The sequence below is a fragment of the Bos taurus genome, chromosome 6, assembly GCF_002263795.3.
Source record: "Bos taurus isolate L1 Dominette 01449 registration number 42190680 breed Hereford chromosome 6, ARS-UCD2.0, whole genome shotgun sequence".
NCBI classification, from domain to species: Eukaryota; Metazoa; Chordata; class Mammalia; order Artiodactyla; family Bovidae; genus Bos; species Bos taurus.
In genome coordinates, this window is record NC_037333.1 from 29,410,751 (window position 1) to 29,425,471 (window position 14,721).

The window sequence follows — 14,721 nt, forward strand, 5'->3', positions numbered from 1 at the left end:
ACTATTTTCCCAATAACTCCCTGTATTCATCTCTGAATGTCAGTTTCACTGTCATCTTGTCTCGGCCCTCTGGGCCAGGAGTAAGAAAACAGTTCAGGTAGATACATTTGGAAAAGAGAATAATTCAAGTGTTTATCTTCTTTATGCCTAAAACTTATCCAGCCTGTGAGCCTTCCTCTCCTTACCTCTGTTTTTCAGCGGAGGAAGTGTGGGATGTAGATCTTTATTACATTCATTCCGTTCTGTGCAGCATTCAATGGATCGTCTCTGATGAGGAATGGGAGTGTCCTGAAATTGAAACCTGACAGCTATTAATAGGTTTACTCCAAATTTCAAAGCCATATCACCTAAAACTAGCAAATTAACACTCTTTACAGAACTGACTTAAAATTCTAATAATTTTATTCAGACATGCTGAAATGCCGTATTAGGTAATTTCTTTCAAATCATCATGTATATTCTTACTGCAACTTGCACTTCCACAAAATTACTATTTGCAATAACCAGTATGCATAGTATAAACTCAGGAAGAAGGCTTGGCTTAATGCAATTAACCAAATCGGAATTTGAGCAAGATGATCTAATGAGTCCCTAAGCCAAAAGTTAACAGCAAAAATAAAATGACTACTTGATTTCAAAATGAAGGGAGAACTGACCCAATGCAAATTTTCTAATTATTGTCCAAATTACTGAAAACAAGCGAGTCAAAAAAAATTCTATTTTATCTTGCTTGAAACTTAGCTGTTTGCAATCTTGCCAATAAAAGGTTACAAAGTGGAAGCAAGGTATCTTCCTTACCCGACACTGAAAATCTGAGCCTTCTAGTCCTAGACATCCAGAAGTGACCACGGGCATCCCAGAGTCATCTTCTTCTATCATCGTGAAACAATATCCATCTGTGCTAAAGATCAAACAGGCAAAGTAAGTGTGTGTGTGAGAGAGAGCGAGTGTGTCCAGGGTAAAAGGAATTGAAGATGTTTACCACTTGTTTGGGGCTTCCCTGGTGGATCAGTGGTAAAGAATTAACCTGCCAATGTAGGAGATTCGGGTTCCAATCCTTCAGTCAGAAAGACCCCCTGGAGAAGGCAGTGGCAACCCACTCCAGTATTCTTGCCTGGGAAATCCCATGGACAGAGGAGCCTGGTGGGCTACAGTCCATGGCATTGCAAAAGAGTCAGACACAACTGAGCGACTAAACAACAACAACAATCATTTATTTCATTACAAACAAGAAGAAAGTAAAAGATCATATAACAGGTTATTATCTGATTAAAGAATCCCAAAACTTCCTTTTAAGTTGATTTAATTATCATAAACTATGTACTCATATATCCTCTGTCTAGAAACTCATGAGAAAGGATCCAACATTTCCATATAACATATAAATTAACAGCATTTCTGGCCCTTCATAGCTATCACCTTCAGAAATCCACTCCAAGAGGAAGGTAATAATATGCTTACTTTCTATATGAAGAAACTGAGGTTCAGAGATCTTGAGTGATTTCTTAAAGGACATACAGCTAGTGAGAGGCACAACTGGGGTGAACCCATGCAGGTGAGTGTTTATTCTGGTTCTACTTGCTCTGAGGTAGTGAAGTGAATTTATCTCTTCCTAAGGCGTACAGGGGAGAAGGCAATGGCACCCCACTCCAGTACTCTTGCCTGGAAAATCCCATGGACGGAGGAGCCTGGTGAGCTGCAGTCCATGAGGTCGCTAAGAGTCGGACACGACTGAGCAACTTTGCTTTGACTTTTCACTTTCATGCATTGGAGAAGGAAATGGCACCCCACTCCAGTGTTCTTGCCTGGAGAATCCCAGGGATGGGGGGAGCCTGGTGGGCTGCCATCTATGGGGTTGCACACAGTCGGACATGACTGAAGTGACTTAGCACCAAGGCATACAGGGGGCTTACAGACTACGGAGAAGTAGGAATTGGAGTCAGCACAGCCTAAGTGAGGTGACTAAGACTGTGCCATGCAGTACCTCCCTCTACTTTCAGGATGGCATATGAAAACATTGGGCTTTGTGGCAACAAATCTGGTCTTAATTTGAGTGTAGGGTAAGGATGGAAAGCAGAAAGAAGGGCTTTTACCATGATATGAAAGCCACAGAAACAATATTTTTAATTTTTGTCTGGTTTTCTACACTAAAAAGAACTTTTGCTTAGAATCTCATTTAATCCTCTCATGAATAATGACAAGTAATATTTCTATTTCACAAATAGGTAACTAAAGGTTATGAGAGTCTAACATACTTGTAGAAGGTCACAAAACAAACAGATAGAGAATCGTGTAGCATGAAGGACTTCTTGCTTCTTTCTCATAGCTTTTCCAAAGTCCCTCCAGGGATTAAAAATTAAAAACAAGGACTATTATATATAGAACAATTTTTAAACAGACATTACTTCACAAGTTTGGGTGATGAATGCAAAGAGACTCCCAAAATAAGTCATAAACCACTACTGCCTGTGCTAAGAAATAAACTACTGAACTACATCCCCATCTCTTTCCTGAGAGAAAGATGTATGTCCATGGTCAGCGTCCAACACAGGCGTGACTACACAGACCTAAAATGAAGGCAATAAATGAAAGAACCATCCCTTAGAAATTCACCTCAGACAATATAAGCAAACAATAACCATGTGATTTTTCTTTTATCCCTTTCCTATACATTTCTTTTATCCCTTTCCTATATACTTACACTCTGTGTGTAACTTGCATTTCTCATCAAAAGTAAAATTCAGGAATTAAGAATAAAGTTATTTTAAGCTTCTGACATTAGGAAATCATAGCATGACTAAAAAAGTTTGATACAATACGTTAAATCTAAAAAGACTAATTTCTCCTTATCCAGGAGGTCCCCTTAAATCAAAATCTGGGTATAGAGAAATGTAATTTGATGCAACTTCTAAGAATCAAAAAAGAAAAGGCTGGTAAAGCTGTTGGCATGTTACTTTTACAATGTCCTGTTAAATGTAAAGAAACATCAGGAAGAGTAAATCCAAGCTTTAAAAATGTACTGAGGGGCCACTCCCTTATCCATGAAGAGGAGGAAGCTAAAATAGAGGATGGAAACAAGATTTTTGATGGAGAGATGCTGTAGTGTATACAGAAGTAGAAATAAAATGTACAAGGAAACATGAAATGTTATAAACCAACATTATTTCAATAAAAAAATAAATGTTAAAAAGGGGGTGGAGAGGGAGAGAGGCCCTAGAGAAAGAAGTTGGTGTCCTATACGTTATAAATCCGGATACAAACTGAAATACTTAGTTGGAGGATAAGCAAGAGGGCAAGAGAACCATCTCAAGTGCATATTACTGACAATAAGACAAAAATAATTTATAAACTTCTTACTGAAATTGCTAGCTAGGAAGGGCCATTGACTGGAAACCAGTAGTGCAATTACAGACACTTAAAAATTACTTGAGAACTTTCAACTCTCGAGCAAGCGCAAATATAAACACAACTGCACTCTGGAATCAAAGCCGATCAACCACCCACCACTAAGAGACGGCTGCTGAATGTCACCAAAGGCATCTGACTTTACCATGGGCTTATCTCAACATTCTGCTGCTTGCTTCCATATTTAAGTACAGGTTTCAAATGTTTTATATAGATTGCTACCCGTCATCCCTAGAGTGTTGAAAGTGATAACAAGAGATGAAGAATCATGAGAAAAATAAAAGGTGAAATAATTTTATACAAAATTGAAAGCAGTGAGATGCATATATGAATGCAGGATGAATCATTTGATTACAGTAATGATAATGAATTTTAAAAGACAATTCAAAAGGAAGGAGAGGCAAGATAGAGGCAGGGATTAAGAGGTACGAATTACCATGTATAAAATAAATAAGCTACAAGGATATATTTGTACAGTATGAGAAAATATGGGCATTATTTTATAATAACTTTAAATGCAGTACAATCTATAAAAATACTAAATAATTATGCTGTATATATAAAACTAATGTAATACTATAAATCAACCAAATGTCAATAAAAAAGACAACTGATGTGACATTTCAAAAATTCTGCCCCTGTGTTATAAAGTCAGCAAAAGTAATTGACAAAACAGTTGCCTATAAACATTATCAGTCATCAGTACTGAATGCCTCTCAACATAAGGCCAATTCATGAAAAAGCAAAGCATTTGAAAAAGTAAATGTCATATGAGGTCAAAGGAGATAATAAAACCTCTGTTACAACCTTGGATAGTTCTACAGGTTCATGCCTCCTTGAATATGCCCAGTATTTCAAAAGCAAAGAAATCTGGAACATCTTGAGAGAACATTGAGGATAAACTGCCTTGGGAGATTTTCAGTGTGCCTGTGAACATTTACTAGTAAGTAAGAAAGGGATCAGAGAAGGCAATGGCACCCCACTCTAGTACTCTTGCCTGGAAAATCCCATGGACAGAGGAGCCTGGGAGGCTGCAGTCCATGGGGTCTCGAAGAGTCAGACACGACTGAAGAGACTTAGCAACAGCAGCAGCAAGAAAGGGATACACTTAGTTTAAAGCTTGGAGGGACCAAATGATACTCCTTAGGTGGCTGTGCATCCTGAGCCTGGACATTTTGCCTGTTTTCATTTGGGGTCAAATGGATTTATAAACAGTAGTTCAGTTGGTAAAGGATCCGCCTGCAATGCGGGAGACCTGGGTTCGATCCTTAGGTTGGGAAGATCTGCTAGAGAAGGGATAGGCTACCCACTCCAGCATTTCTAGGCTTTCCCGGTGGCTCAGCTGGTAAAGAATCTGCCTGCAATGCAGGAGATCTGTGTTCGACCCCTGGGTTAGAAGATCCCCTGGAGAAGGGAAAGGCTACCTACTCCAGTATTCTGGCCTGGAGAATTCCATGGGCTGCCTCCATGAGGTTGCAAAGAGTCAAACATGACTGAGCCACTTCCACTTTCACTTCTGGACCCCAACTCATTCGTTGCAGAGTGAGGGCAAGGTTTATAAGGTTTACGCAAGTCTTTGTCTCTTTAATTCTATTCTTCCACTAAGATCTTATGCTTCTTTATTATAAACCTCAAGTTGTCCAAAAATATAACCACCTCAGTTGAGAAGGGACTATTGTAGAAATTTTCTTCTACTGGTTTAGATCCTTATAAAGATTAATTTAACTATAAAATATAATTTTTAAAGTAGTAGTTAAAAAGGAGTTTATCTGATCTGCTCAATCACGGTGATAGGAAATTTTAAAAGCAGTAATAAAATAATCTAAAAATCACCAAGAAACTCAGTTCAGTTCATGTCGCCCAGTTGTGTCTGACTCTTTGCAACCCCATGAATTGCAGTACGCCAGGCCTCCCAGTCCATCACCAACTCCAGGAGTTCACTCAGACTCATATCCATCGAGTCAGTGATGCCATCCAGCCATCTCATCCTCTGGCGTCCCCTTCCCCTCCTGCCCCCAATCCCTCCCAGCATCAGAGTCTTTTCCAATGAGTTAACTCTTCGCATGAGGTGGCCAAAGTACTGGAGTTTCAGCTTTAGCATCATTCCTTCCAAAGAACACCCAGGACTGATGTCCTTCAGAATGGACTGGTTGGATCTCCTTGCAGTCCAAGGGACTCTCAAGAGTCTTCTCCAACACCACAGTTCAAAAGAAGCAATTCTTCGGCGCTCAGCTTTCTTCACAGTCCACCTCTCACATTCACACATGACCACTGGAAAAACCATAACCTTGACTAGACACACATTTGTTGGCAAAGTAATGTCTCTGCTTTTGAATATGCTATCTAGGTTGGTCATAACTTTCCTTCCAAGGAGTAAGCATCTTTTAATTCCATGGCTGCAGTCACCATCTTCAGTGATTTTGGAGCCCAGAAAAATAAAGTCTGACACTGTTTCTACTGTTTCCCCATCTATTTGCCAGGAAGTGATGGGACCAGATGCCATGATCTTAGTTTTCTGAATGTTGAGCTTTAAGCCAACTTTTTCACTCTCCTCTTTCACTTTCATCAAGAGGCTTTTGAGTTCCTCTTCACTTTCTGCCATAAGGGTGGTGTCATCTGCATATCTGAGGTTATTGAGATTTCTCCCAGCAATCTTGATTCCAGCTTGTGCTTCTTCCAGCCCAGCGTTTCTCATGATGTACTCTGCACAGAAGTTAAATAAGCAGGGTGACAAGATACAGCCTTGACGTACTCCTTTTCCTATTTGGAACCAGTCTGCTGTTTCATGTCCAGTTCTAACTGTTGCTTCCTGACCTGCATACAGATTTCTCAAGAGGCAGGTCAGGTGGTCTGGTATTCCCATCTCTTTCAGAATTTTCCACAGTTTATTGTGATCCACACAGTCAAAGGCTTTGGCATAGTCAATAAAGCAGAAAGATGTTTTTCTGAAACTCTCTTGCTTTTTCCATGATCCAGCGGATGTTGGCAATTTGATCTCTGGTTCCTCTGCCTTTTCTAAAACCAGCTTGAACATCTGCAAGTTCACAGTTCACGTTTTGCTGAAGCCTGGCTTGGAGAATTTTGAGCAATACTTTACTAGCGTGTGAGATGAGTGCAATGGTGTGGTAGTTTGAGCATTCTTTGGCATTGCCTTTCTTTAGGACTGCTGACCTTTTCCAGTCCTGTGGCCACTGCTGAGTTTTCCAAATTTGCTGGCATACTGAGTGCAGCACTTTCACAGCATCATCTTTCAGGATTTGGAATAGCTCAACTGGAATTCCATCACCTCCACTAGCTTTGTTCATAGTGATGCTTTCTAAGGCCCACTTGACTTCACATTCCAGTATGTCTGGCTCTAGGTCAGTGATCACACCATCGTGATTATCTTGGTCGTGAAGCTCTTTTTTGTACAGTTCTTCCGTGTATTCTTGCCACCTCTTAATATCTTCTGCTACTGTTAGTTCCATACCATTTCTGTCCTTTATCGAGCCCATCTTTGCATGAAATGTTCCCTTAGTATCTCTAATTTTCTTGAAGAGATCTCTAGTCTTTCCCATTCTGTTGTTTTCCTCTATTTCTTTGCAATGATCGCCTAGGAAGACTTTCTTCTCTCTTCTTGCTGTTCTTTAGAACTCTGCATTCATATGCTTATATATGTCCTTTTCTCCTTTGCTTTTCACTTCTCTTCTTTTCACAGCTATTTGTAAGGCCTCCCCAGACAGCCATTTTGCTTTTTTGCATTTCTTTTCCACGGGGATGGTCTTGATCCCTGTCTCCTGTTCAGTGTCACAAACCTCCGAACATAGTTCATCAGGCACTCTGTCTATCAGATCTAGGCCCTTAAATCTATTTTTCACTTCCACTGTATAATTATAAGGGATTTGATTTAGGTCATACCTGAATGGTCTAGTGGTTTTCCCTACTTTCTTCAAATTAAGTCTGAATTTGGCTTAATTATTAAATAGTTAAAAATTTTTCCCTTGAGAAAAACTGATTGCTACTGCTACTAAGTCACTTCAGTCGTGTCCAACTCTGTGACCCCACAGATGGCAGCCCACTAGGTTCCCCCATCCTTGGGATTCTCCAGGCAAGAAAAAAAAAAACTGATTAAATAAATGAAAACTTGCTCAAGTGCATCTGCTCACAAGGATTCAAGTTCTCTACACCAATCAATTTATCCTGATCAAATTGAATCAAATTATTTACTCCACTTTTTTTCCAGGGTGTAAGAAATACTAGCATTCTTAAATTTCTTTCAAAATTCTTTTAAGTTTTGGTCAGAAACTACTTGAAAGGCTGCTTGTTTTAGGTGAATTGTAGATCCTTGAGGACACTGTCTTCTAAAATATCTATTTCACAATGAAGGGAATAAATAAAGTTTTCTGTTATAGGTAAATAAAGATACAGCTTTTCAAGTTGTGTTTAAGTCATGTAGATTTTAGTCAGTTAACTAAAACGGCTGAAAGTTGCTTAACTACAGTTACTTTTACAAACTATTAAGCATACTGGCTTCCCTGGTGGCTTAGACGGTAAAGAATCTGTCTGTAGTTCAGGAGACCTGGGTTCAATCCCTGGTTCGGGAAGATCCCCTGGAGAAGGGAATGGCAATCCGCTCCAGTATTCTTGCCAGGAGAATTTCACAGACAGAGGAGCCCAGTGGCCTACAGTCCATGGGGTTGCAAAGAGTTGGGCACGACTGAGCAACTAACACACACACATTAAGCATACTATGCCTCAGACAGATGCTGAGAATCAAGGGTGAGGAATATGCAAACTTTGTTTTCAAGGAGTTCAACATCTATGCACCAATCCTAGGAAAGACAGTCATTCCACTTCAGCAGGGACAGAAATCACCAGCTAATTAAGTGCTTTCTATTGACTGGCAGGAAGGCAAAGAAGAACGCTGAGCAAAGGTCATCACCAGAGTCATGGAGTCCTGAGGTTTTTTTGTTTTCTCTTTCGTTTGTTTCCCCTTATGATCTTAGGTGGGGGTGTTCCCATGGTGGTGGAGGGAAAGATGGTAAGATAGCTAGGACCGTCACTGCTCCTGTTTTCTGGCTTTTCCTCTGAGATGTCACAGCACTGGGGGAAGCTGAAGTTACTGAAGTTACATTAGTGGTGAAGTTCCAATGTGAGAAGGGTCTTTTTACTTTATCTTGAAGAGAGTGTAACCACCATACATCCTCCTCTGGCAGCCTTGCCACGTGATCTAATGTTTTGTTCATTTTCTTCCTAGGAGGTACAAGATTGTTTTGAACTTGTCTCAATTGTTGTATTATATACACGTTTGCATGTTCTCACTCCTGCAGGCCTGTGCAGACCTCTCACATACCTTACTCTGACAGCCTCCTAGCTGGACACCCCCTCTCCTCTTTCTAGTCTCTAACCCAATCCACACAGTACTGCGTGAAAAATCTTCCATCTTCCTTCCTGCTCAAATATCTTCAATGATTCTCTATGTATAACTGTACCAAGCCCAACACTATTCACTTTCTATTAAGTCCAACACTAAATGGATCCATTTAAGAATCATTCATGATTAACGAGAGACACGAAAGCAGAGTTATTCCTTATAAAAGATTTCACAAGTGAATTTGAAACTATATCCTCATTCAACTAAGTGATCTGTTCCACAGAAAGAACATTCTCATAAGTGAAATGGTTTTAACTCAACATCTTCTACTGGGGAAAAAAAGATCATAAAGCTGAATGTTCAGGTGGTCTGGGCAACAGTGGAATAAACTGGATGAACAGAAGATATACACACAGATGAGAACAGTGCTCGCTTCAAGCACTCTGAGGCCTGGGTCAGGAGCATCTCTCTGAAAGCACACACCGTCACATTTGGCAGAAGGTTTAGAAGCTCCGAGTCAACACAAACTATATAAAAGGGCTCTGGACAGCATCGCCTGATCTTACATGTTCCTTCTTACTCAGAAATCTTCAGTGGTTCTCAATGTATAGCTGTAAAAAGCCTTACACTGTTCACTTCCTACTAAACCTCTAAGCTTTCCCTTCTGCCCTCTTTGACTCTTCAGGAAACAGCTAGAGACTCATCTAATTTGTCATTTAGGCACCTGGAATCATTTGCACATCTATGCAAACATACAATATGATTTATAATACCTACAAACCCTGAAAACTGCCAAGGTAGGAGTATTTTTGGTCAAATAAATAAGGAAATATTTGAAATTACCTTGAAAAAGAATTAAAAAAAAGAAGAAGAACTGGATAGACTTGTATGAGAGAGTAGAGTAACTTGAGAGAAGTGGTGAGAAAGGGACAAAAATGACTATCACAGATCATGTCAAGTAAAACAAGAAAGAATACATAAAGTGGGAGCAGATTATATACAGAAAAAAAATAAATAAGACTGAGATAATGCTTGCTAGGACAGGAAAACAAAATAGAAGATTGACATGGTGGAAGTCATACACAAAGAGTTAATTAAGGAGACTGTGTAGTTTTTGAAGCATACTGTGATAGTATGAGGTCCTAGGAATAGAATCTAGAAATGGAATAAGAAAGATAAACAATGCAAAGTAACAACTGAAAAGAATTTAGATGATCAATATTTTATTGAGGGAGGTTAGACAACGGTTTCATCCTTTAATTTGAATTATGGATATTAAAAAAGTATCCTACTACTTTATTCAGCAGGATATGTATGCACTGCATCTAACATATGTGCCATTAGGCCATGTAAATGGAACGGATCAGCAATCAAGGCCAAAAAGTACTCATACAGAGTTAAAAACACAATAATAAAACAAAGGACAAAACCCTCTATGCTTTGTGCATGTTCTCTGAATTATCCCATCAAGGGCTTCCCAGATGGCTCGGCAGTAAAGAATCCACCTACAATGCAGGATACGTGAGTTCGATCCCTGGGTCAGAAGATTCCCTGGATCTTCAGGGGATTTCAGAATCTCTGAAAAAGTGTGATGCACTTTTGATTTGGGCTACTTTCTGGGTTATTCTCTACAGGAATGTGGGAGTGGTAATGAGCATGCACTCTACCTAGGCTATCCAGCGTGGCTACAATCTGCCTGGTACCAGCCTTCATCCAAGCCATAAGCAAGGACTTATCTTTAAAACTGTTTTGCCTAGAAGGGCAAGATTCAGTGCAGTATTACTCAAAGTGTGCTCCCTCAAAAACTACTTATTACTGGTCTGTGAGTACATTAATATAGAAATTGAAATTTGTATCGCAGTAACTCCAGCTCTGTTGAATTTAATTAATGCATGCATGCTCAGTCGTTCAATTGTGTCTAATCTTTGCAACTCTATAGACAGTAGCCCACTAGGCTCCTCTGTCCATGGAATTCTCCAAGTAAGAATACTGGAGTGGGTTGCCATGACCTTCTCCAGGGGACCTTCCAACCCAGGGATCGAACCTACGTATCCTGCATTTCCTGCATTGTAGGTGGATTCTTTACTGTCGAACCATCTGGGAAGCCCTTGAATTTAATTAACAGACAATAGAAAAATGAAGAATGTAATCTGTAAGTATTCTTAATTAATTTTTCCAGTAATTCATTTTTATTGAACTTTAGAAAGTATCAGTGCTCAACTTATTGGGAAAAATTTTTGACCAGAGGTACAGCCTGGGAAGGGACTTCCCTAGTGGCTCAGACTCTGTGGTAAAGACTCTGCCTGCAGTGCAGGAGACCCAGGTTTGATCCCTGGGTCAGGAAAATCCCCTGGAGAAGGAAATGGCAACCCACTCCAGTATTCTTGCCTGGGAAATCCCATGGACAGAAGAGCCTGAGAAGGGTTTCCCTGGTAGCTCAGCAGTAAAAAATTTGCCTGCAATGGAGGAGATGTGGGTTCAGTCTCTGGGTTGGGAAGATCCCCTAGAGAAGGAAGTGGCAACCTACTTCAGTATTCTTGTCTGGGAAATTCCATGGACAGAGGAACCTGGCAAGTTACAGCCCATGGGGTTGCAAAGGAATTGTACATGACTTAGTGACTAAACCACCACCATCATAGCCTGAGAACTATCTGATTTAAAGGGCTTACAGGGATGGAGGCAGAAAGGCCTGGATCTGTTCTTAAGTCTTAGAGCACAAAACAGAAAAAGGCCTTGTGATTCAGACATGATTGACCTCAGCTCACAGGAGACTCAACTGGAATCAATATCTTGTTAGCAAAATGGATGTACCTTTTACCCAAGAGTGAATATTTCTGCTCCTTTGAGTGTCAGAGGTTAGCTGTTAGTTAGAAATTTAGAATCTTGGTACCTTGGGTCACAATTTTTTTCTTCAATCATTTGGGTATGCACAATGAATGACCTAATAAAAATTTTATAACCTCTCAGAGTCTCAGATTTCTCACCTGGAAAATACAGATAATGCTACATTCTTTACAGGAATGGTATGAAGATTAAAGACAGATGAAAGTAAACATTCTAATAGTGTAAAAGCTCAATAAACATTAGCTTTATGTCTCTCCTGAATCCACTTTTCAATTTCTCTCACCTGGCTGCTGTTGTTCTCAAATTCACTTCTGTCTCCCTCTAATACACTGAGTACTCTGCAGCAGAGATAATTTTTCAAAAAAAGCAAATCACATCACATCAATCTCCATTGCTATTCCTGCTTAAACAGCTCCTTCAGGCCACGGCCAAAGTTCTCCCATCTCCAGGCTCAAACCCACCACATCTCCTCCAACATGCCGAGCTCCCCCTTCCCACCACAGAGCACTTGCATCGCAGTCAACAGTGCCTCAACACTTCCTCTCAAAGCAACTTAGGACACTTCAATGGCCTATGAGGAAAACAGGACAAAATATTTGAAATCGGGGTAATTTTGGATAATTCTGGAAAATCTGAACATATGATCCCCACAACTATGGCTCAAAGGGCATGTACAGACTCACTCGCAATCACTACAGGCTTAGACAAAATAGTAGAATATCTCCCTAACATGCTAATTCCTGCTTCTCTTCAGAAAACTCTGTGTGATTTTTCTGATACTTTTTTCTGTTTACTGCAAGCATTTCCTAGGAAATACTATCTGAGCTTTGGAATCATTTTATCCTGGTTTAAGACTTGGAGTAAGACTTGCAACCTGGTGCTATCATACAAGGGCCAAGTTACTAGACTTCTCTGGGCCCTGAACTCCTTAGGTCTAAGGGAAAGAAATGAGCATTCTCTACCACACTGCATTGTTGTGCTGATTAAATGAGACATATATTTATTAACACACCCGAATCTCCTCATTGCGTCATTCTGTCAATTCATATTACTTGAACTATATATTTTAGGATACACTGGTAAGCTTCTATTAGATAGTTCCCACTTCATAAGAAGTTTTTTTTGAAAACTCTCAGTATGAAAGAAAAAACACTCAGCTCAGCTTCATGCTCCTTCCTGGAGAACTAGAGGTCCTAAACAGCTGTCCAGACATTCCGCCCAGAGTTCCAACCCAGCAGCAGCCTAGCTCCCTATCTGGGTTCATTACCCTCCTCGAGGGAGACTCTGCTTCTCTGACACTTCAGCTCCTGAGACCCACACGTGTCTTGTTATCTCACCCACTTCTCCCTAGGCATACTCTAGCCTCTGTATTTACTGTCGACCTCACCAGGGGGAATAAATGCAGTGACAGTCACCAACAAGATGGATGTAGCTGCACCATGATGTGTAAGGAAGGAAGAAGCAAAAAGCCTAGTTTCAAATATTTGAAAGTATTTATACAAACTTGATTACCTGCTAAGGAGCCCATTCTTGAGTACTTTGATACCGTCTTTCTAACTTCTGGGGACTCCCATAAGCTCTGTTACTACACTGTTTCCCAGAATCCGTTTATGAATACTCCTAACAGCTTGACAGTGACAGTCACTCAGTCTAAGTCACTTCAGTCATGCCCAACTTTTTGTGACCCCATGGAATGCAGCCCCACAGGCTCCTCAGCCTATGGGATTCTCCAGGCAAGAATACAGGAGTGGGTTGCCATTTCCTACTCCCAGGGATCTTCCCAACTCAGGGATCAAATCTGTCTCTTACGTCTCCTGCATTGGCAGGAGGGTTCTTTACGACTAGCGCCACCTGGGAAGTCGACAGCTTAGGTTGTTCTTTCCAAAATACTAACACCATCAACATAAATGATTAAAACAAACAAAAACCCCTACACATTTGACAGCTCCTGCTGTTGCAGTTATTTATTTGGGGGCTGAGGTCTTTTGCAAGAAAATAATTAGTCTCTGCTCCTTGACAAGGACCCTGGGATCTGCACTCTCTGTTGATGTGCACAAGTGATATTTGGTGGAAGAATGATCTCAGAACAATATTTCAGGGCAAAATGGGATTCAATAGTTAAGAGAGGCACAGCTCTGAGAGGTAAGGGAAGTAGGCCCTACTCCCCAAAATGTGTTCTTGGGAGCACCAGCCTAAAATTCTATAGTCAAAAAAGGATGCCTTTCTGTGAAAACTGGAGTTGAACAATTGATAATGACCAACCTGCAAATATTGTTGACCGAGTCTTCTGGACAATGGTGGTGGCATTTGCATCGCAAGATCTTTGGACGAGGGGTGGGGGCTGTACTCTCACCATCCTCTTTCTTGGTGCCCACACTTAATTTTCCTGAACTTCGCAAAAGCATGTTATCAAGGAAGTTTGCTGAAAAGAAGAAAGAGTAAGAATTTAAGCATATTTGGGATAGCCCAACCACAGTCTTCTGTCCAAAGAATTATGATGTTAAACAAAATAGTAAGTATTCATGACACTTAAAGATATAAACAGAGAACACATTCTGATGTTCTGATATGAAAAACTATACTTTCTCTACAATATAGATAGGTCTCACTAGAAGTTCTCATAAACCTTTCAGAGTAGTAGTTTCTACATTAAGCTATAATAGTTGTATTTGACTGAGTGCAAGCAGTTCAATGACACACTATTATATAGATTATCTCTGTATGTAATCCTGTGAGTAAATATTATCATTCCCATTTTCAGATGAGAAAATTAAGATTTGAAATTTAAGTGATCTGCACGCAGCTAATAAGTCATGAATACAGGATTTAAATCCAGATTGTTTGGGCCCTAAAACTTCTACTAGTCTTTTTACTTTAGGTATATCAAGTATTTTTAAAAGAAATCATAGGAAATATTTAATCTGTGAAATTCGTAGGAAGATAGAAACTTAATTATCAAGATATATTTCAAAAAATATTATATTGATATTGATAATTATCAAGATATATTTCAAAAAATAAATCTCCCTCATCAGTATTTACAAGCAAAAGGGACTACCTATTAGCAGTGATTGTACATCTTCAGTTTAAGTGGAAGAAACGATGGTAGACATAATGTC

General features: G+C 39.9%; 1 protein-coding gene across 31 annotated transcripts in view; it reads right to left on the bottom strand.

The window, feature by feature from the left end:
* BMPR1B (bone morphogenetic protein receptor type 1B) overlaps positions 1-14,721 on the bottom strand; it is a 449,057-nt gene that overhangs the window by 39,386 nt on the left and 394,950 nt on the right. For 19 of the 31 annotated variants that reach the window (XM_059887375.1, XM_059887365.1, XM_010805980.4 and 16 more), the window contains 3 exons: positions 13,865-14,024; positions 799-901; positions 186-288 (listed from right to left, as the gene is read on the bottom strand). In XM_059887375.1, coding sequence (XP_059743358.1) covers positions 186-288; positions 799-901; positions 13,865-14,007 — 349 coding nt within the window. In that variant the 5' untranslated portion in view covers positions 14,008-14,024. Of the gene's footprint in view, positions 1-185; positions 289-798; positions 902-13,864; positions 14,025-14,721 lie in introns of those variants that run through there. The other 12 variants (XM_059887383.1, XM_059887382.1, XM_059887380.1 and 9 more) reach the window with 2 other exon arrangements.